This window comes from Mustelus asterias, chromosome 8 (genome assembly GCF_964213995.1).
Source record: "Mustelus asterias chromosome 8, sMusAst1.hap1.1, whole genome shotgun sequence".
Taxonomy (NCBI): domain Eukaryota; kingdom Metazoa; phylum Chordata; class Chondrichthyes; order Carcharhiniformes; family Triakidae; genus Mustelus; species Mustelus asterias.
Genome location: NC_135808.1, coordinates 35041925 through 35062706, shown reverse-complemented (window position 1 = coordinate 35062706; position 20782 = coordinate 35041925). Strand labels below are relative to the sequence as shown.

Below are 20782 nucleotides of genomic sequence, written 5' to 3'. Positions count from 1 at the left end.
GGGTCTGGTTAGGTGGATTGGCCATGCTAAATTGCCCTTTAGTTTCCCAAGATGTGTAGGTTAGTTAATGTATCATGGTAAATGTGCAGGGACAGGTCAGTGGAGAGGGCCTGGGTAAATTACTCTGTCAGAGAGTCGGTGCCGACTCAATGGGCTGAATGGCCTCTTCTGCACTGTATGATTTGGTGCTACCTTGTGCTAGCTCCTAAAAGACCTTACTGCTATACTCAGTCCACTATTATGTGAATCTGTACATCAGAAAATGGGCGGTACTGCCTCTGTAGTCCCACATTACTCTCCGAAACACCTTTGTACCATATCTTCCCCTTCCAAGTCTTTACCCAACTATATTTACAATACACTCTCCATGCTTTCCGCCTAAAGTCTCTGATTTTACAAGTTCAGACAATCTGGAAGCTTTATGACTTGTTCTTTTCACATTCAGAGGAGGTGTAGTCGCAGTTGCTTCAGCCTGACTGTGCATGTTTGGAGTTTCTATTGTAGTATTTGTTGTTTCAGATACTTGAGTCTCTTTAAATGATTTGCTTCTCACGCTTTTCTGTGTCCTATTTTTCCTTATCAACCATCGTCTTCTTTGGTCAGATATCATTGGCTTATCTTGTTCCTTCCGGAGGAAATGTTCACTACGTTTATTCATTGACTGGACCCAGGTTTTCTTTTTCTGTGTGGTCCTCCATAATCTTCCTGGAAGTTAATGATGCAAAAAATTATCACAGAATCATAGAATCCTACAGTGCAGGAGGCCATTTGGCCCATCAAGTCTGCACCGACCATAATCCCACCCCGGCCCAACCCCAATTAGCCCATGCATTTACCCTAGCTAGTTCCCCTAACACTAAGGGAGAATTTAGTATGGCCAATCCACCTAACCATCTCCATGCTGAAGATGTGCTTCTTGTGCTTCGATAGATCTGGACGTGTCCTGTGGTAAAAAACAGCCAATTTCTAAAGAATAGTCATTGCTTGTTTTGCTTTATAGAACACTGCACCACAACTGTGTTTTCTGTGTTGGATCATAGTGAGAATGATTGTTCCACTGGGGAGTGCAGCCAGAGCCAAGTTCGCGGCACTGTGGGTGGCTCAGCTGCACAAAGGGGATGAGTAAGAGCAGTAGAGCAATAGGAGTAGGAGACTCATAGTGAGGGATGCCGACAGGCATTTCTGTGGCCACAGAAGTGACTCCAGGATGGTGTGTTGCCTCCCTGGTGCCAAGATCAAGGATGTAACAAAACAGCTGTAGGGTATTCTGAAGGGGGAGGGTGAACAGTTAGAGGTCATGGTTCACATCAGTACCAATAACCTAGGCAGAAAGAGGGACAAGGTCCTGCAGCAAGAATTTAGGTAGCTATGTCACAGATTGAAAAGTAGAACCTCAAAGGTTGGAATCTCTGGATTACTCCCGGTTCCATGTGCTAGTAAATATAGGAAAAGGATAGATAGATGTTCTTGGTTGAGGAGTTGGTGCAGGCGTTTAGTTTCCTGAATCACTAGATCCTTTTCTGGGAAAGGTGAGATGGGTAAAAGTTGGATGGGTTGTACCTGAACCGGAATGGGGCTAAAACCCTTGCGAGAGGTTTGCTTAGTGCTGTTGGGGGAAGGTATGGACTAATTTGGCAAGTGGACAAGTCACAGAGTGGAGGTACAGTTGGGGGGGAGAGGTGATGCACAACCAAATATGAAAGAAAAACTAAGTCAGTCTAGAAGGCAATGCAAAGACAGACATGTTAAAGCACATAGGAATATGCAAGGTTGGATGGCACTTATTTTAATGCAAGGAGTCTGACACATGTGGCTGATGAACTGAAGGCGTGTAAAAGAGGATATGGTGTGGCACTATTGATCAAGGAGCCAATTACTGCAGTGAGGAGGGATAATATCTTAGCAGGCTCCTCAATTGAGGCCATTTGGGGAAACCCAAAAACAAAAAGAGGGCAATCACAGTGCTGGAAGTGTACTATAGGCCCTCAAACAATCACAGAGAGATAGGAGAGCAGATATATAGACAAATCTCAGTGAAGTGTAAAATAATAGGATAATAATGGTAGGCGATTTCAACTTCCCCAATATTAATTGGGATAGGCTTCGAGGAGGTGGAATTCTTTAAGTGCATCGAGGAGAACATTTTGAGCTAGCATGTAGAAAGTCCTACAAGATAGGGGATGGTACTTGACCTAATTTTAGGGAATGAAGCCAGGCAGATGGTAGAAGTGTCAGTGGGAGAGCATTTTGGTGATAGTGACCATAACTCCCAAGATTTAAGGTAATTATGGAAAAGAACACAAAATGGAACGGAAATAAAGGCCCTGATTCTCCCAGAAGTGCTGAATTGGTGGGAAAACTGTTTGATCCCGACTGTTTTGTCAGTTCAGCTTCTCGAATCTTCCCGCTCTGTGCATTGCAGAGGTCCCAGTCGTGAATCTCATTAAAAACCCGGCGGGGGGGGTGGAGGGGGACGCCTATTCACGCCAGAGTCTGACAGTTCTGGAACTCTGCGCACGCGCAGTGGCTCCGATCTGTCAGACTCCCCATTTGCTGGCCAGCTCAATCGCTGGCCTGATCGTGGCCCCCACAACAATTCCTGGGCCAGCCCTGACCCCCCCCCTGTCCCCCAGCGCCCCAATGTACAGCCCACTCCCCCCCCAGCAGTGGCAATCCCTCCACCCCCCTCACCCCTGCAGACCTCCCCCCTCCTCCAAGGGTCAGACCACCCCCCTTCCCTGGGCAGACCCCCCCCCCCCCCCCCCAAGCCCACCCCACCCCAATCGCTGCCCTCCCTCCATCCCAGACCAATCGCCGTGCAGAGTGGCAGCAGGACCCCTGCCCCCACCGATCGCCCCTCGGCCCTATTCACTGTAGGCCCTGCCTCTTTGGCACTGCCTGATGCCTGATGGGCAGTGCCAAGGTGCCTCTTGGGCATGGGCACTTTGCCCCTTGGGCAGTGCCAGGGGACACAGGCTGGCACTGCCAGGGTGCTCAAGCTCGGGGGGCACCACCCCCCCACTGCCCGACCCTCTTGGGGGTCCTGATTGCCTCCCTTCATTCCAGCGGGGTCCCCCGCTAGTTCCCCAAATGTGGGGAGCTACTCTAAACCCTGCCGGAATGAAGTACTCCTGGTGGAGTGGGAGATTCAATTGGTACTGGTAAGTTCCCGATAATTACATTGAAAACATATTTAAAATACATTTAAAACAGATTCAAATAACTTACCTGCCTTCCCGACGGTTTCCAGCATGGTCTGACCGGCCGATTGTTCGCCAGCTCTGGGAGATGCACATGCATTTCTGGCTCAAAACAGTGGATGCCCTCAAGGGGTATAAAAGATGCAAGGATGTACTTAAAAATGAAATTAGGAGAGTGAAGAGGGGGCATGAAGAACACTGGCAGGCAAAATAATCCCAAAGCATTTGGAATATTGCGTGCAGTTCTGGTCACCTCACTATAAGAAGGATGTGGAAGCGCTGGAAAGAGTGCAGAGGAGATTTACCAGGATGCTGCCTGGTTTGGAGTGTCGGTCTTATGAGGAAAGGTTGAGGGAGCTGGGGCTGTTCTCTCTGGAGCGGAGGAGATTGAGGGGAGACTTAATAGAGGTTTATAAAATGATGAAGGGGATAGATCGAGTGAACGTTCAAAGACTATTTCCTCGGGTGGATGGAGCTATTACAAGGGGGCATAACTATAGGGTTCATGGTGGGAGATATAGGAAGGATATCAGAGGTAGGTTCTTCACGCAGAGAGTGGTTGGGGTGTGGAATGGACTGCCTGCAGTGATAGTGGAGTCAGACACTTTAGGATCATTTAAGCGGTTATTGGATAGGCACATGGAGCACACCAGGATGGTAGGGAGTGGGATAGCTTGATCTTGGTTTCAGATGAAGGTCGGCACAACATCTGTGCTGTACTGTTCTATATGTTCTATGTGTTTTACAAGTTTGTAAAGGGCAAGCAGATAACCAGGGAAAGAATGGGGACCAAAGTGGCAACCTCTGTGTGGTGACTGAAGATATAGGTGAGGCACTAATTGAGTATTTTGCATCTGCATTCGCTGTGGAGAAGGACAATATAGTCATAGAAAGCAGAGAAGGGTGAGTGTGATACAATTGAATGGATTAGCATTGAGAGGGAAGAGGTGTTAGCTGTTCTAGCGGGCTTTAAAGTAGATAGATTTCCAGTCGGTGGGGGTGTGTGGGGGGAGCGGGGGGTGGAGTGGTGGGGGGTGGGGGGTTCCCTTCTATGTGTCGGGGTGGAGGGGGTTCCCTTGTATGTTTCGGAGTGGAGCTTCCCTTGTATGTGTAGGGGTAGGTTCCCTTGTATGTTTCGGGGTGAGGGGGGTGTGGGGGGGTTGGGGGGGTTTCCCGTATATGTGTCGGGATGGGGGGGTCCCTTGTATGTGTCAGGGTGGGGGGTTCCCTTGTATGTGTCAGGGTGGGGGGGTCCCTTGTGTGTGTCGGGATGGGGGGTTCCCTTGTATGTGCTGGGGTGGGGGTTCCTGTGTTTTATAATAGAGCTCTCGATTCCTAGCTGCCAGCTCCCCCCTGTCCCCCCCCCGTCCCCCTCCCCCCGTCCCCCTCTCCCCCCCATACCCCCCCGTCCCCCCTCCCCCCTCTCCTCCAGTCCCCCCCAACGTAACAGCGTGAGCCTCGCCTCCATTTTGTTTTGCACAAAGTTTTGGATGATCTGAAAAAAAAAGTTGGTTGTGCAGCTTGTGAGCTGCATGCTGGCTTTCTCTATCTGCAGCAGAGCTTTGTCCTTCTTCATTTGGTTTTACTGTTGGCCAGGTCTGTCTCTGGTGAAGTTTAACTAGTTTCAGTTCTGTAATTCTGTTATCTGTTCAGAAGACTCTTCATCTTTTCATTTCAATGCCTCCTCTTTTCATAGTCATAGAGTCATACAGCACAGAAATAGGCCCTTCAGTCCACTGTGTCTATGCCAACCATCAAATACCAATTTATATTCATCCCATTTACCAACATTTGGTCCAATTGCCTTGGCGATTTAAGTGCTTGTCCAGATGCTGTTTAAATGTTATGAGAGTACTCGCCTCTACCACTCTCTCAGGCAGCACGTTCCAAATTTCCATCATCCTCTGGGTGAAAAACATTTTCCTCAGATTCCCTCTAAACCACTGACTCCTCACCTTAAACCTATGACCTACTGTGATTTAGAATCTTATGAGCTACTACGCCTCCCATAGTTTTGTATACCTATATCAGATCCTCCCTCAGCCTCCTCTGTTCCAGAGAAAACAAACCCAGCCTGTCCAGTTCCTCCTCATAGCTGAAACTTTCCAACCCAGACAACAGCTTGATGAATCTCCTCTGCACCCTCTCCAGTGCAATAATGTCCTTCTGATAGTGTGGCGACCGGAACTGCACACAATACTCCATCTGTGGCCTAACCAATGTTTTATGAAGTTGTACCAAGACCTCCCTGCTCCTACATTCTATATCCGGCTAATGAAGGCATTCTGTATGCCTTCTTCACAACCCTATCTACTTGTGCTGCCACCTTCAGGGATCTATGGACTTGTACACCAAGGTCCCTTTGCTCCTCAATACTCCCTAGGGACCTACCGTTAATCGTGCATATCCTACCCTTATTATTCCAAAATGCACCACCTCACACTTATCAGGATTAAATTCCAACTGCAATTGCTCTGCCCAGCTTACCAGCTGATCAATATCAGTCTGTAGCAAAAGACTATCCTCCTCACTATCAACAACACCACCAATTTTCATGTAATCTGCAAACTTACTAATTATACTTTCTACATTCACATCCAAGTTATTAATGTATATAACAAACAGCAGGGGTCCCCTGGTCACAGGCTTCCAATCACAAAAGCAGCTCTCCACCATCATCCTTTGCCTCCTATCAACAAGCCAATTTTGGATTCAATTTGCCAATTTGCCTTGGATCCCATGAGCTGTAATCTTTTGGACCAGCCTTCCATGTGGGACCTTATCAAAGGCCTTACTGAAATCCACGTAAACCACATCAACTGCACTACCCTCATCAATATATTTAGCTTTCTTTTCAAAAAACTCAATTAAATTAGTTAGACAGAATCTCCCACCAACTAATCTGTGCTGACTATCCCTGATCAATCCCTGCCTTTCCAAGTGTTGATTAATCCTGTCCCTCAGAATTTCCAAAAACTTCCCTACTATTTATGTTAGACTAACTGGCCTGTAGGCTTAACCCTGCTGCATTTCTTGAGTAAAGGTACCACATTAGCTATCTTCCTGTCATCTTGCACTTCGCCTGTGGCCAGTGAAGATTTAAATATCTCCATCAGGGTCCCTGCAATCTCCTCTCTTGCCTCCCATAGCAGCCTCATCAGGCCCTGGGGATTTATGTACCTTTATGCCTGCTAAAACATCTAACACCTCCTCCTTATTAATCTTAATATCCTCCAGAATTTCACTATCCCAACAAGAATCTGAAGCTGCAATGTCTTCCTCCTTAGTGAATACAGATGAAAAATATTCAGCTAGTTCTCCAGCTTTGCAAACACTTTCTTGTAACCTCTTGACTTCCTCCTGGAATGTTGAACATCGCTGGCTCTTCTCTGACAAATGGTTCTTCAGTTCATTATATTTCATTTGCCCCTCTTCACAATTTTCCAGAGGAACAAATTTTGACCTGAGAGATCTTGTAACATATGAAGGTCCTTCATAGGTTTTCCTTTTCTTTGCAAAGCTCGATTGCTTTGTTTTGTAAATGAAGGGTCTTCTAGACATTTTTCTGCTGTTTCTCCAGTCTGCTATTACCTAGATCCATAGAAAGTACGAGCAGGAATATGTCATTTGGCCTATCGAGCCTGTTCCACCATTCAATATGATCGTGGCTAATCCTCTTTCTCAACCCAATGCTCCCATGCTCTCCTCATACCCCTTTAGAAACTAGAAAGCTATAATTTCTTTCTTTTAGTGATTTGGCCTCCGCAACTTTCTATGGTAGAGAATTCCACAGGTTCATCATTCTCTGAGTGAAGGAGCTTCACCTCATCTCAGTCCTAAATGTATCCTGAGACTGTGATCCCTTATTCTACACCCTCCAGCCAGATGGAACAACATCCCTGCAGCCAGTCTATCCAGCCCTGTCAGAATCTTATACGATTCAATGAGATCATGTCTCATTCTTCTAGATTCTGTTGATTGATTCTATTGATTAAAGGACTAGTTGACCCAATGTCTCATATCCCAGGAATCAGGTGAACCTTTGTTGCACTCCCTCTGGGGAACAAAGAACAAAGAAAATTACAGCACAGAAATAGGCCCTTCGGCCCTTCAAGCCTGCACCGACCATGCTGCCTGCCTTAACTAAAACCCCCTACGCTTCTGGGGACCATATCCCTCTATTCCCATCTCATTCATGTACTCGTCAAGACGCCCCTTAAAAGTCACTACCATATCTGCTTCCACTACCTCCCCCGGCAACGATTTCCAGGCACCCACCTCTCTGTGTAAAAAATCTGCCTCGTACATCTCTTTTAAAACTTGCCCCTTGCACCTTAAACCTATGCCCCCTAGTCATTGACTCTTCCACCCTGGGAAAAAGCTTCTGACTATCCACTCTGTCCATGCCTCTCATAATCTTGTAGACTTCTATCAGGTCTTCCCTCAACCTCCGTCGCTCCAGTGAGAACAAACCAAGTTTCTCCCACCTCTCCTCATAGCTAATGCCCTCCATACCAGGCAACATCCTAGTAAATCTTTTCTGTATCCTCTCCAAAGTCTCCACATCCTTCTGGTAGTGTGGCGACCAGAATTGAACACTATGTTCCAAGTGCGGCCTCACTAAGGTTCTATAAAGTTGCAACATGATTTGCCAATTTTTAAACTCAATACCCCAGCCGATGAAGGCAAGCATGCCGTATGCCTTCTTGACTATCTTCTCCACCTGCATTGCCACTTTCAGTGACCTGTGCACCTGTACACCCAGATCCCTTTGCCTATCAATACTCCTAAGGGTTCTGCCATTTACTGTATATTTCCTATTTGTATTAGACCTTCCAAAATGTATTACCTCACATTTGTCCGGATTAAACTCCATCTGCCACCTCTCCGCCCAAGTCTCCAACTGATCTATATCCTGCTGTACCCTCTGATGGTCCTCATCGCTATCCGCAAATCCACCAACCTTTGTGTCGTCCGCAAACTTACTAATCAATCCAGTTACATTTTCCTCCAAATCTTTTATATATATATTACAAACAGCAAAGGTCCCAGCACTGATCCCTGAGGAACACCACTTGTCACAGCCCTCCATTCAGAAACGCACCCTTCCACTGCTACCCTCTGTCTTCTTTGATGGAGCCAGTTTTGTATCCACCTTGCCAGTTCACCTCTGATCCCATGCGACTTCACCTTCTGCACCAGTCTGCCATGAGGGACCTTGTCAAAGGCCTTACTGAAGTCCATGTAGACAACATCCACTGCCCTACCCTCATCAATCATCTTCGGAAAGGAAAGTTCGAAAGGAAAGTATATCCTTTCTTAGATAAGGAGACTAAAACTGCACACAGTACTCCAGGTATGGCCTCACCAATGCCCTGTACAGCTGCAGTAAGGCATCCTTACTCTTGTACTCCAGTCCTCATTTGCCTTCCGAACAGCTTGCAGGCTTGCTTTCAGTGACTGGTGTTCCAGGACATCCAGATCCCTTTGTATGTCAACATTTCCCAATCTATCTGTTTTTCTTACCGAGGTGGATAATTGCACATTTATCCATGTTATACTACATCTATATCTGCCCATTCATTCAACATGCCTCAGTCACATTGAAGCCTCTTGACATCCTCCTCACCTGTCGCAATCCCACCAAGTTTTGTGTTGTCAGCAAACTTGGAAATATTACATTTGGTTCCTTCATCCAAACCATTGATATATATTTTGAATAGCTGACAGGCACTCATCCCTGCGAGATCCCACTAGTCCCATTAGTCACTGCCTGCCACTCTGAAAAAGACCCAGGGAGTCTTCAATTTTTCATGCTGCTGAAGGACTGTGTATTTATTTTGCACTTGACTTTGAAGGACAATTAATTGTTAATTAACTGTTTATTTTCTTGTTGACCTCTTGCCAGCTCACATTGTGCTTCAATGCATTGCTTTGAGTTTCTGATAATCCCAATGCAGTTTTTTTTCTGAAGTAGTATTCAACATCTTTTTGTTAACTAATTTTTTTCCAGGGGTACGGACTGATTCTCCAGAGTCTTTCAAGGTAATATTTTCCTTTTGCTGTCATGCCTGGCTGTACTTCAAGTTGAGTTCTTCCAACTAAGCTTTGATATGAACATCTTCCCGTGGAATAGTTTCATTTTATTTTAACAGGTTTTGTTTCTTTTGTGGAGATGGTGGTAGCGTAGTGGTACTGTTACTAGATTAGCAATCAAGAGACTCATGATAATGTTCTGGCGATTTGGGTTCAAATCACAACACAGCAGGTGGTGAAATTTGAATTCAATTAAATCTGGAATTGAAAGTCTAATGATGACCATGAAAGCGTTGATGATGGTTGCAACAATCTATCTGGTCCTTGAGCAAAGGAAATCTGCCAACCTTACCTGGTCTGGTAAGATCCAGATCCATAGCAATGTAGTTGATTCTTGAATGCCACTCAACTCTCAAGAGCAATTAGTGATGGGCAACAAATGCTGCTCCAGCCAGTAATGCCCACATCCAATGAATAAAGAAAAGCTGAAGACAGATTTCAATCATTCTCAGCCAGCTGCTCACTCCACACTGCCACCTGCTGTTCTGGTTTGGTTAAAATGCCAACATTTTCAGAAGTTGCTATTCTTAAACTCTCGTTCTTAAGGGAACTCTTTGGGTCCTGCAGTTCATTGTGGTGATAATGGGATGGAATTGTACAGTTCTGTTGCATCAGTGACAGGGCCGTAAAATGCAATGAGCCATTCAAAGCTCCATTTATTTCAGCGGGAATGGAAAATCCCGCTGGCAAGAGAGAGGTCGTATAATTCTACCTCATGTTCTGTCACCATCTTGTAGTTTCCTTGGGTATTGTCTCAATTGCTTACAGTCTCCTGTCTCCCATGTCCTGTGTCTTCTTGTTCTTTTGGGACTTACTTATTGGTATTCCTTACCTTTTGTTTCAAAGATCGGTACTCTCCACGACTTGGAGTTTAAAATGTTTATCAAAGGCATTTAATATTTCATTGAAGCTAGCTGTGGATTCCTTGGTGCCTTCCATTTGGATTACTTCATCAGCGATTGCCCCAAACAAGAATAAAAATAAATAAACTCTTCTGATATTTTACTTAATCCTGGTGTCCTTCTGCAATCTAAAAAAAATAATTCTCCCATGACATCCAATTTTGCGACTGGTTTGACCCTTGCCTTGGTCTACATTTATCTGGCAGTGTAGATTTCCCTTGACTGATGTGACTGTGTGTGTTAGTAAAGTGAGTCAGTGGGTATGGGGTAGAATCGGACCCTGCTTTAGTTGGTGATGTGAATTATAGATAGATCCTCTTCAGGTGATGAGTGTTTGACTAATACCATGGGTAATGTTTGTACTCTCCTGTCTGGGAGGACTACTTTCCTGAGAATGGTGAGGAAGTGAGGGTGAGTCTCCACAGACCTGAGTTCCCTCAACCCATCATACCTCGATGTAATAACGGTGTGATATGTTCACTTTACACTCTTCCAAGATTCATTTCTTGTTCTGGAAAAGATCTTGAATCACTTTCAAATTTTTTTTATTTTGCTTGATTTAAAGTTTGGTGTCAACTGAAACTTATAATAAATGTATTTTTTCTTATATAACTAAACTGATTTGTCAATATGGTGTGTTCCTATTCACTGAAACACACAGGAGCGTACAGCAAGAGTCCTGTACACAATATATTGGTCACTGTCACTGTGGGCTGGTATACTTTCTCAATCAATGGGTTTATAATTTCAGTTCACAGGAAGCATAACATTTTGCAAAGAAAGAAAAACGTATATATTTATATTATCTTCTCCCACAAACAGCAATGTGACAGCTTCTGTGCCCAAGGCTCTGGAGTGGGACTTGAACCCATAACCCTCTGTTTCAAAGAAAAAGGTTGTGGGTCCAAGTCCAGATGGATAATATGAGTGAAAAAATTATCCTGTAGATGTTTACACACTGCATTGATCATGAAGTCAATCAGATCACAATGTGCTGCCCTTAAATAAAACTGCTTCAGTTTGTCACAGACTACTTTCAAAAATGTTTGCTTTTGTTAAACCCCTTGACAAATATGCAACAATCGCAAGTGCACAGCTTAAGGCCGAGACTTTACACTGGTCTGTCTTAGTTTTATCAATGTAATCAGGCTGAAATTGACCAGATCAGAAATTTTAATGTCCTTAAATGTAAATTGGACTTCTGTGATCTTTAACACTAGTTAATTCGACATTGTCCAGGAAGCTGATACCATCCTCCAAAATGATCATGGCCCCAGATGGGAATAATGAGAGTGTTGGTTGCTGAAGGTGGACTGGGAGAGCAGACTGGTAAGTAGGACAGCTGAGGAACAGTGGAGGATTTTTAAGGAGATCCTTTTCAGTACTCAGCAACAATATATTTCGGTGATAAAGAAGGACTGTAAGAAAAGGGATAACCAGCCGTGGATAACGAAGGAAATTAAGGAGAGTATTAAATTAAAGACCGATGTGTACGGAGTGACCAAAAATAGTGGAGAATCGGAAGATTGGGAAAACGTTAAGAAACAACAAAGAACGACTAAGAAAGCGATAAAGAAAGGAAAGATAGGTTATGAAGCTAGGCTAGCTCTAAATATAAAAAATGATAGTAAAAGCTTTTACAAATATATAAAAAGGAATAGAGTGGCAAGAGTGAATGTTGGACCCTTGGAGGACGAGAGGGGGGATTTAATAGTGGGAAATGAGGAAATGGCTGAAACTTTAAATAAGTTTTTTGTATCGGTCTTCACGGTGGAAGACACAAATAGTTTACCGAATATTAACGATAGAGGGTTGGTAGGAGGTGAGGTACTCAATACAATTAATGTTACCAGGGAGGCAGTGCTTGGTAGACTAACGGGACTGAAGGTGGACAAGTCCCCGGGCCCGGATGGAATGCATCCCAGGGTACTGAAAGAAATGTCAGAGGTAATAGCGGATGTGTTAGTGGTTATTTATCAAAATTTGTTGGATTCTGGGGTAGTGCCGGCAGATTGGAAAACGGCTAATGTTACGCCGCTGTTTAAAAAAGGAAATAGACAAAAGGCGGGTAACTACAGGCCGGTTAGCTTAATGTCTGTAGTTGGGAAAATGCTGGAATCCATCATTAAAGAAGAAATAGCGGGCCATCTGGATAAGAATGGTTCCATTAAGCAGATGCAGCATGGATTCATGAGGGGAAAGTCGTGCTTGACGATCTTGTTGGATTTTTATGAAGATGTGACTAGTGCGGTTGACGGAGGGGAACCGGTGGATGCGGTATTTTTGGATTTCCAAAAGGCGTTTGATAAGGTGCCTCACAAAAGGTTGCTGAAGAAGATTGGGCCACACGGAGTTGGGGGTAGGGTGTTAGTGCGGATTGGGGATTGGCTATCCGACAGGAAGCAGAGAGTCGGAATAAATGGGTGCTTTTCTGGTTGGCAGATGGTAACTAGTGGCGTGCCGCAGGGATCGGTACTGGGGCCTCAACTATTTACCATTTATATAGACGATCTGGAGGAGGGGACTGAGTGTAGGGCAACAAAGTTTGCAGACGACACAAAGATAAGTGGAAAAGTGAATCGTGTGGAGGGCGTAGAAGGTCTGCAGAGAGATTTGGACAGGCTGAGTGAGTGGGCGAGGATTTGGCAGGTGGAGTATAACGTTGACAAATGCGAGGTTATTCACTTTGGAGGAAATAATAGCAAATTGGATTATTATCTAAATGGAAAAAAATTACAACATGCTACTGTGCAAAGGGACCTGGGGGTCCTTGTGCATGAGATGCAAAAACCCAGTCTGCAGGTGCAACAGGTGATCAAGAAGGCAAATGGGATGTTGGCCGATATCGCAAGGGGGATAGAATATAAAAGCAGAGATGTCTTGCTGCATCTGTACAGGGCATTGGTGAAGCCGCAGCTGGAATACTGTGTGCAGTATTGGTCCCTTGATTTGCAGAAGGATATATTGGCCTTGGAGGGAGTGCAGAGAAGGTTCACCAGGTTGATACCAGAGATGAGGGGTGTTGATTATGAGGAGAGACTGAGCAGATTGGGTTTGTACTCGTTGGAATTTAGAAGGCTGAGGGGGGATCTTATAGAGACCTATAAGATAATGAAGGGGCTGGATAGGGTAGAGGTGGAGAGATTCTTTCCACTTAGAAAGGAAGCTAGAACTAGAGGGCACAGCCTCAAAATAAAAGGGGGTCAGTTTAGGACAGAGTTGAGGAGGAACTTCTTCTCAGAGGGTGGTGAATATCTGGAATTCTCTGCCACTGAAGTGGGTGGAGGCTACCTCGTTGAATATGTTTAAATCACGGATAGATGGATTCCTGATCGGTAAGGGAATTAGGGGTTATGGGGATCTGGCGGGTAAGTGGAACTGATCCACTTCAGATCAGCCATGATCTTATTGAATGGCGGGGCAGGCTTGAGGGGCTAGATGGCCTACTCCTGCTTCTATTTCTTATGTTCTTATGAAGGATGAGAAAGCTGGGAAAGAGAGAAATGGGGGAGGAAAGATAGGAGGAAAGAGAAGGATGAGAGGTGGGTGGGAGAGGAGGAGAGATAATAGGTGGAGGAAAAGAGAGCAGAGGAGCATGTCCATGTGCTAATCCCACCACTGCACATCATCACTGCCTTGGATACTGTGGGTCTTCCTCTTCTGATCTGCTTTCAAACACATCCGAGGTTACACATCCCACATTGATGTCAGTTTGAAAGCCTCCGAGGATGAAGAATGCGATTCCCACACTAGAAATCTCTGTCAAACATTTACCGGGGGAACTGAGACAGCAGCTGCAATAAGTGAAGTTTTATTCAGATGGGACAATGACAAGTTTAAATCCCCCCTGATCTGCTGCTCAAAGTCGCCTCCGTTTCACCGGTCAGTTTCCCAAGCTTCAGGAAACTCATGTTAGTCCAGAAATATTAGGATTGGCTGTGAGAGACGTCAATCAGAGAGCCCACCCACTCTGCCCATTCTCTCCTCTTCCTCTTTCACAGCTGCTTCACTTCCTGTAGGGACTGAAAACCAAGTGAGGAGATGGTGAGTGAAGGAGCAGAATTTATAATAATTATATTGCATAATATCCACACTAATGTTCAGGTCGAATATCAAGTGAGAAAGAACATTCTTGTGAAGTAATGTTACTGGATGGTGTGATGGTGGCGCAGATAATTATTTGTTTTGATACCAATCTACAAATTTAAAAATTTTATTAAATTCACTTTCACAACATGGAGTAGTTGAGGCAAATATCATAGATGCCTTTAAGGGGAAACAAGATAAGCACATGAAGGAGAAAAGAATGCCAAAAGAAAAACACAGAAATACCAGAAAATCTCAGCAGGTCTGGCAAGGTCTGTGGAGAGAGAAAAAGAGTTAACGTTTTGAGTCCTTGGCCTGCTGCAATGTTCCTGTGAAGCTCAACGCAAACTGGAGAAGCCGCACCTCAATTTCCAATTAGGCATGTCACAGCCCTGAGGACTCAATATTCAACAATTTAGACTGTGATCTTTCTCTGCCATTTTGACCCCTTTTTATTACATCATTTTTTTCTCTCAGTCCAGCCCCCACCCCTCACTGGGCCATCTGTCACTTGTTCGTAAGTTTTGTTTTCACTGAGCACTGACCTTTCTTCTCCTATGACCACATTCTGCTATTTACCTTCATGCCACTATCAGCAACTCCCCATGTCCTTCACACTGCCATTAACACTGCCTCTGTCTTGTGCCCTACACATCTTTATTGTAATCATTTCTAGCTCCCACCATCACTGATCTTCTACTTTGCTCCACCTTAGATCGTATCAAATCACATCACATTCCTCCCTCTCTTTAGCTCTGAATAAGAGTCATACAAATTCAGAACGTTAATGGTTCTGTCTCCACAGATGCTCCCAGACCTGCTGAGTTTTTTCAGTGTTTTTCTGTTTTTGTTTTAGATTTCCAGCATCTGCAGTGTTTTGCTTTTATGGGAGGATTTGCTGATAGGATGTGATGAAGAGGGGTGAGTGGAGGCTCATGTGGAAAATAAGCACTGGCATGGATCAACTGGGCTGAATGGCCTGTAATTCTATGTATGTAACTTTCTGTGGTTGGATTTGAACTCTCAGTCTCTGGATTGTTAATCCAGCACCACAACAATTCAGCTCCAAGATCTGGAGACACAATTATTGTCTGTGAATGACTAATTTAAAAGTCATCGGCCTTTTCCAGAAGCCTCAACTGGGATTTGGAGTGTTATCTCCTTCAGCAAAGGAGGAGAGGGAGTTGGGGGAAATCATGTTTCCTTTTCCTGTTTTACAGAAGGATTGCACTGCACTACACCAGAGAATACAGAGAAAATAAACTTCGCAGACAGATCCTGACCATCACCCAAGGAAGAACTGCACAACTGTGGGAAGACATCCAGTCCCTTCACAGTATTGCTGAACACAGAGAAGGCTGGGCAGTGAAACCACCATCTGGAAATTGATCAGGTCAGGGGAGCTTTGACATATCATCAGATCTGAAACTGGTCAGTGGCGAGGAACCTTCCATCAGAACCAACCTTTCTGAAGGTTCAGCTGTGGGTGATCGGTCAGAGTGAGGCTGGGAAGAAGTGTGAGTGAACTCCAAGTGTTGTGAGAGCTTTAATCATTCATTGAGCTTCATGAACCACGGACTCATTTCTACTGGTGAGAGGCTGTTTGTGTGTGAGCTGTGTAAGGACTCCACAGCCTCACAAATCTCCTAACACATAAGGTGCATCTGTCGTATAACTGTTAATTCAAGGACAATCACATGGCAGAGAAGCCATGAATCACCAACTTGTTCACATTGGGGAGAAACCGTTCAAATGTGAGGTGTGCAATAAATCATTCTCAAAGTCATCAAACCTCCGCATGCACCAACACATTCACACTGGGAAGAAACCATTCACATGTGGGGTGTGTGACAAAGCATTCTTGCAGTCATCATCCTTCCTTGAACATCAGCGCATTCATACAGGGGAGAAACCGTTCACTTGTGTGATGTGCAACAAATTATTCATGCATTCCTCATCCCTCCGTGTCCACCAATGCATCCACAGAGGGGAGAAAGCATTCACGTGCGAGGTGTGCGACAAATCATTCTCAAACTCATCGAACCTCCATGTACACCGACGGATCCACACTGGCGTAAAACCATTCATGTGCAAAGTGTGCAACAAATCATTCTCGCAGTCATCGAACCTCCGCACACACCAACACCTTCACACCAGTGAGAAATCATTCGCATGTGAGGTGTGTGATAAATCGTTCTTAGACTCATTGACACTTACCAGCCACCAACGTATTCACACAGGGGAGCGAGCATTCAAGTGTGAGATTTGCAATAAAGCTTTTGCGAAGTCTTCGACCCTTCTGGTACACCAGAGGATTCACACAGGGGAGAAACCATTCCGGTGTGAGGTATGTGAGGCAGCTTTCTCCCGCTCCTCCGATCTCTTGACGCACCAGAGGATCCACACAGGGACGAAACCATTCAAGTGTGAGATTTGTGATAAAGTTTTTGTGACATCTTCCAACCTCCTGGTGCACCAGAGGATTCATACAGGGGAGAAGCCCTTCAAGTGTGATGTTTGTGAAATGGCTTTCACCCACTCCTTTGATCTCATGCGACATCAGAGCATTCACACGGGGGAGAAACCCTTCAGGTGTGAGTTTTGCGATAAAGCTTTTGTGAAGTCTTCGGCCCTCCTGAGACACCAGAGAACTCACACAGGAGAGAAACCATTCATGTGTGAGGTGTGTGACAAATCATTCTCGGAGTCATCGACCCTCCGCGTCCACCAACGCATTCACACTGGGGAGAAACCATTCACGTGCAAGTTGTGTGACAAATCATTCTCGTGGGCATCAGCCCTCCGCACACACCGACACAAACACACTGGGCAGAAGCCATTTGCATGCGAGGTGTGCAACCAATCATTCTCAGAGTCATGGAATCTCCATGCCCATCAACGAATCCACACTGGAGAGAAGCTCTTCATGTGCAAGGTATGCGACAAGTCCTTCTCGAGGTCATCGTACCTCCTGCTCCATCAGAGGATCCACACAGGGGAGTAACCCTTCAAATGTGAAGTGTGTATGAGAGACCAAGCCTTGCCAGTTATCGATGCTTGTGAAACACTGACACATTCATACTGGGGTGAGGTCGTTTAGGCGTGAGGCTTGTCAGATGGTTTTCCCCCAATCCTCTGAACTCCTGTTGCACAAGACAACTAGAGGATCCATAGGGACCAAAAGCCCTTCAAATGTGAGGTGTGTGATCAAGCTTCATACATTCAGTGACACTTTTAAATCATGGACACATTCACGGGGAGAAGCCACTCAAGTGTGAGGTTTGTTACCAGGATTTTGGACTATCAGTGGCCCTGTTGAATCACCAGTGCATTCGAACAGTGGAGAAACCATTCACATGCGAGGGGCTTTTTCAGAGTCAGCAGCCCTTCATTTACACCAACTAATGAGGTGTGTAACAAAGCTTTCACAAAGTCATCATGCCTCTGGCTCCATCAGACGTGCCACACTGGGGAGGCACCCCAGTGTGAGGTTTGCAATAAAGCTTTCATGATGTCTTCGACCCTTCATATACAACAGCAGATTCAGACTAGGGTAGAACTGTTCAGGTAAAATGTTTGTGACAAAACTCTTCCATTCTCGTGAAGCACCAGTGGATCCACACAGTAGAGAAATAATTCAGATGTGCATGTGTGAGAAGGTTTTTACACAACATATCACTTGGACCATAAATGTACTTCCACAGAGGAGAAAGCCTATTGGTGTGAGTTCTGTAATAAAGACCTCTTGGAGCATCAGTGAACCCACATGGGAGACAAATATTTCCAATGCGTCATGTGCCAGGATTGTTTCACCTATTCCACCTCTCTCACCAACACAGACATCGCCACAGACTAGGAACCAGTTCACCTGCTTCCCCTGCACAGAGTTGTCTGCGTTGTTTACCCTCCAGTGCTCACACAGGGGAGCTGTCCTTCCAAAGCACTGTCTGTCTCAGCAGTGTCTGTCTCCAACCTCTCTCACAATCAGTCCAATCATTTCAAGGTTAATTTAACCTTTGACCAGATCACTAAACATCACCAAAAGAAAACATCAATATGTCTGCTGCTTATTCACAACTGTCACTGTGTCTCTGGGAGGATTTCGTCAGCCACAGGAAGTAGGTGATTCGGAGAACATGTGCCAGGAGTTTCCTCTGGACAAGAGGGAAATACCTCAATAGTTTCCACGGCAAGATTTAATTCCCTTCTTGAAGATGGTTACAATTGTCACATTCCTGAAGTCGGGGGGAGTACTTTGTCCTCCCAAATGTGTAGGGTGAATTCATGGAGTCTTGATGTGAGCAGAAGTCCACCAGCTTTGAAGCCCTCAGCTGGAATACCATCGGGGCCACATGCTTTGTTGTTTTTCATCTATTTGATTGTTTGTTGCAGCTCTCCCATCGATGGTGACTCACCCATGGATTCTACCACAGGCACTGGGGACAGACCATGAAGGCTGATCGTTTTTGTTCCAGGGGGTCGCATATTTCAGCCTCATGTTCGTCAAGTTCTCGTGACATCCTGAGTCACTAAAGTTTAGTGTAATTTCTCATCGTCAGAATTGGGAGCCAGACTAAAGCACAGGGATTTTAAAGAAACTTCTGTCTGTAGTATTCTGAGAGAATTTTCCCTGATGTGAGTGTGTGTGTGTTAGTAAAGTGAGCCAGCTCTCAGGAATAGGTATGGGGTAGGATCAGACCCTGCTTTAGTTGGTGATGTGAGTTATAGACAGACCCTCTTCAGGTGATGGGCATTTGACTGATTCCAGGTGTAATGTTTGTACTCTCCTGTCTGGGAGGACTACTATCCTGAGTATGGTGAGGGAGTGGGGGTGAGTCTCTACAGACCTGAGTTCCCTCAGCCCATCATACCACGATGTAATAATGGTGTGATACGTTCACCTTACACTCTTTTAAGATTCATTTCTTGTTCTGGGAAAGACCTCGAGTCATTTTCAAATGCTTTGTTATTTTGGTTGATTTGAACTTTGGTATAAGCTGAATATTCTGTTGTTTGTTTGCTGTTTTATCAATCTTCTGTATTGATTTATAACCCACAATAAATTCACTTTTTAGCTTAACCCAGATCCTTTCCAGGTGACAGGTGTTTGACTCATACCATGGGTAATGTTAGTACTCTCTGTCTGGGAGGCTACTATCCTGAGTATAGTGAGGCAGTGGGTGTGTGAAGTAAATAAATCAGATTAGATTAGAAAGATTCAATAGACAGGGCCTTCATTCTGTGGAGTTTAGAAAAATGAGATGATATTCAAACATACAGAATTCCTATGTGTTTGACAGGGTAGATGCAGAAAGGATATTTTCCGTGGCTGGGAAGGTGGTCTAGACCACTGGAAAACAGTCTCTTCATCTTATACATTTCATGTTCTGGGAAAAGTCTTGAATCATTTACAAATGCTTTGTTATTTTGGTTGATTCAAAGTTTGAAATAAGCTGAATATTATGTTGTTGATTGTTTTAGCAATCTTCTGCATAGATTTATAACTCACAAATTCACTTTCACTCAAACTACCTGATTTGTCATTCACTGAAACTCTCAGGAGCCTACCATAAGAGTCCTGTATACAATATATTGGTCACTGTCACTGTGGGCTGGTATTCTTTCTCCATCAATGGGTTTAGAATTTCCAGTTCACAGGAAGCAGAACATTTCCCTGAGAAAGAAAGACTTGTATTTAAATATGATCTTTCACAAACACAAGGCATCTGAAAGCACTTTGCAGCCAATGATGTGCTTTTTGAAGTGTGACAAGTGTTGTAACGGAGGAAACATGACAGCCAATTGTTGCACAGCAAGCTCCCATAAACAGCAATGTGATAATGACCAGATAGTTTGTTTGCAGGATCCATATTGACCAAGACATCAGAGATAACTCCCCTGTTTTTATGCAATGCAGAGTCATGGAATCTTTTATATTCACCTGAGAGGGCAGATGGGGCCTTGGTTTAACTCATCTGAAATATTGTACCTCTGACAGTGCAGTACTCCCTCAGTACTGCACCAAAGTGTCAGGCTCATTGCTCAGGTCTCTGGAGTGAGACTTGAACCCATAATTTCTGACTCAGTGACGAATGTGAGTGCTAACGAAGCCACAGCTGACAATAACATAATATTTCTGTTGTATTAGATTCAGTTTCTAATGGATTAAATCCCGAGGCTGTGCACAGAATGCTTTCCCCCTGTAAACTGGCAGCATGAAAGTCTGATTTGATTTAAAGTGGTGATGAGTTCAAGCTGCAGGTGTCAGTGTTGTCTTTGTGTCTGGGTTCCTGAAGCTGTGAAAGGTGGTAAATTCCCTGGTATCAGCTGGAATGGACATCTTAAGGAATTGTCTCCAATCAGTACTGCTGATTAACCATTCTGCTTTCATTCACTCATGAAAGTTCTATTGTTGAGACACAATTCTAACAGTCCGTCAGGAATAAAACTTGAGGAATAACCCATTCTTCCCAGGAAAGCTCGGTGTTAGTTTTAGTG

General features: G+C 44.7%; 2 protein-coding genes across 3 annotated transcripts in view; both read left to right on the top strand.

Moving 5' to 3' along the window:
- The window catches only part of LOC144497048 (uncharacterized), a 388053-nt gene that overhangs the window by 274541 nt on the left and 92730 nt on the right, over positions 1–20782 (top strand). The window lies entirely within an intron of this gene.
- LOC144497019 (uncharacterized) lies at positions 14210–19368 on the top strand. Its single transcript, XM_078217716.1, has 2 exons — positions 14210–14242; positions 15505–19368. The coding sequence occupies exon 2, from the start codon at positions 15996–15998 to the stop codon at positions 17286–17288; it is 1293 nt and encodes a 430-aa protein (XP_078073842.1). The 5' UTR covers positions 14210–14242; positions 15505–15995; the 3' UTR covers positions 17289–19368.

What these genes read in the sequence shown, in the direction of transcription:
- LOC144497019 (XM_078217716.1), top strand. Translation starts at nt 15,996, where the DNA reads ATGAATCACCAACTTGTTCACATTGGGGAGAAACCGTTCAAATGTGAG.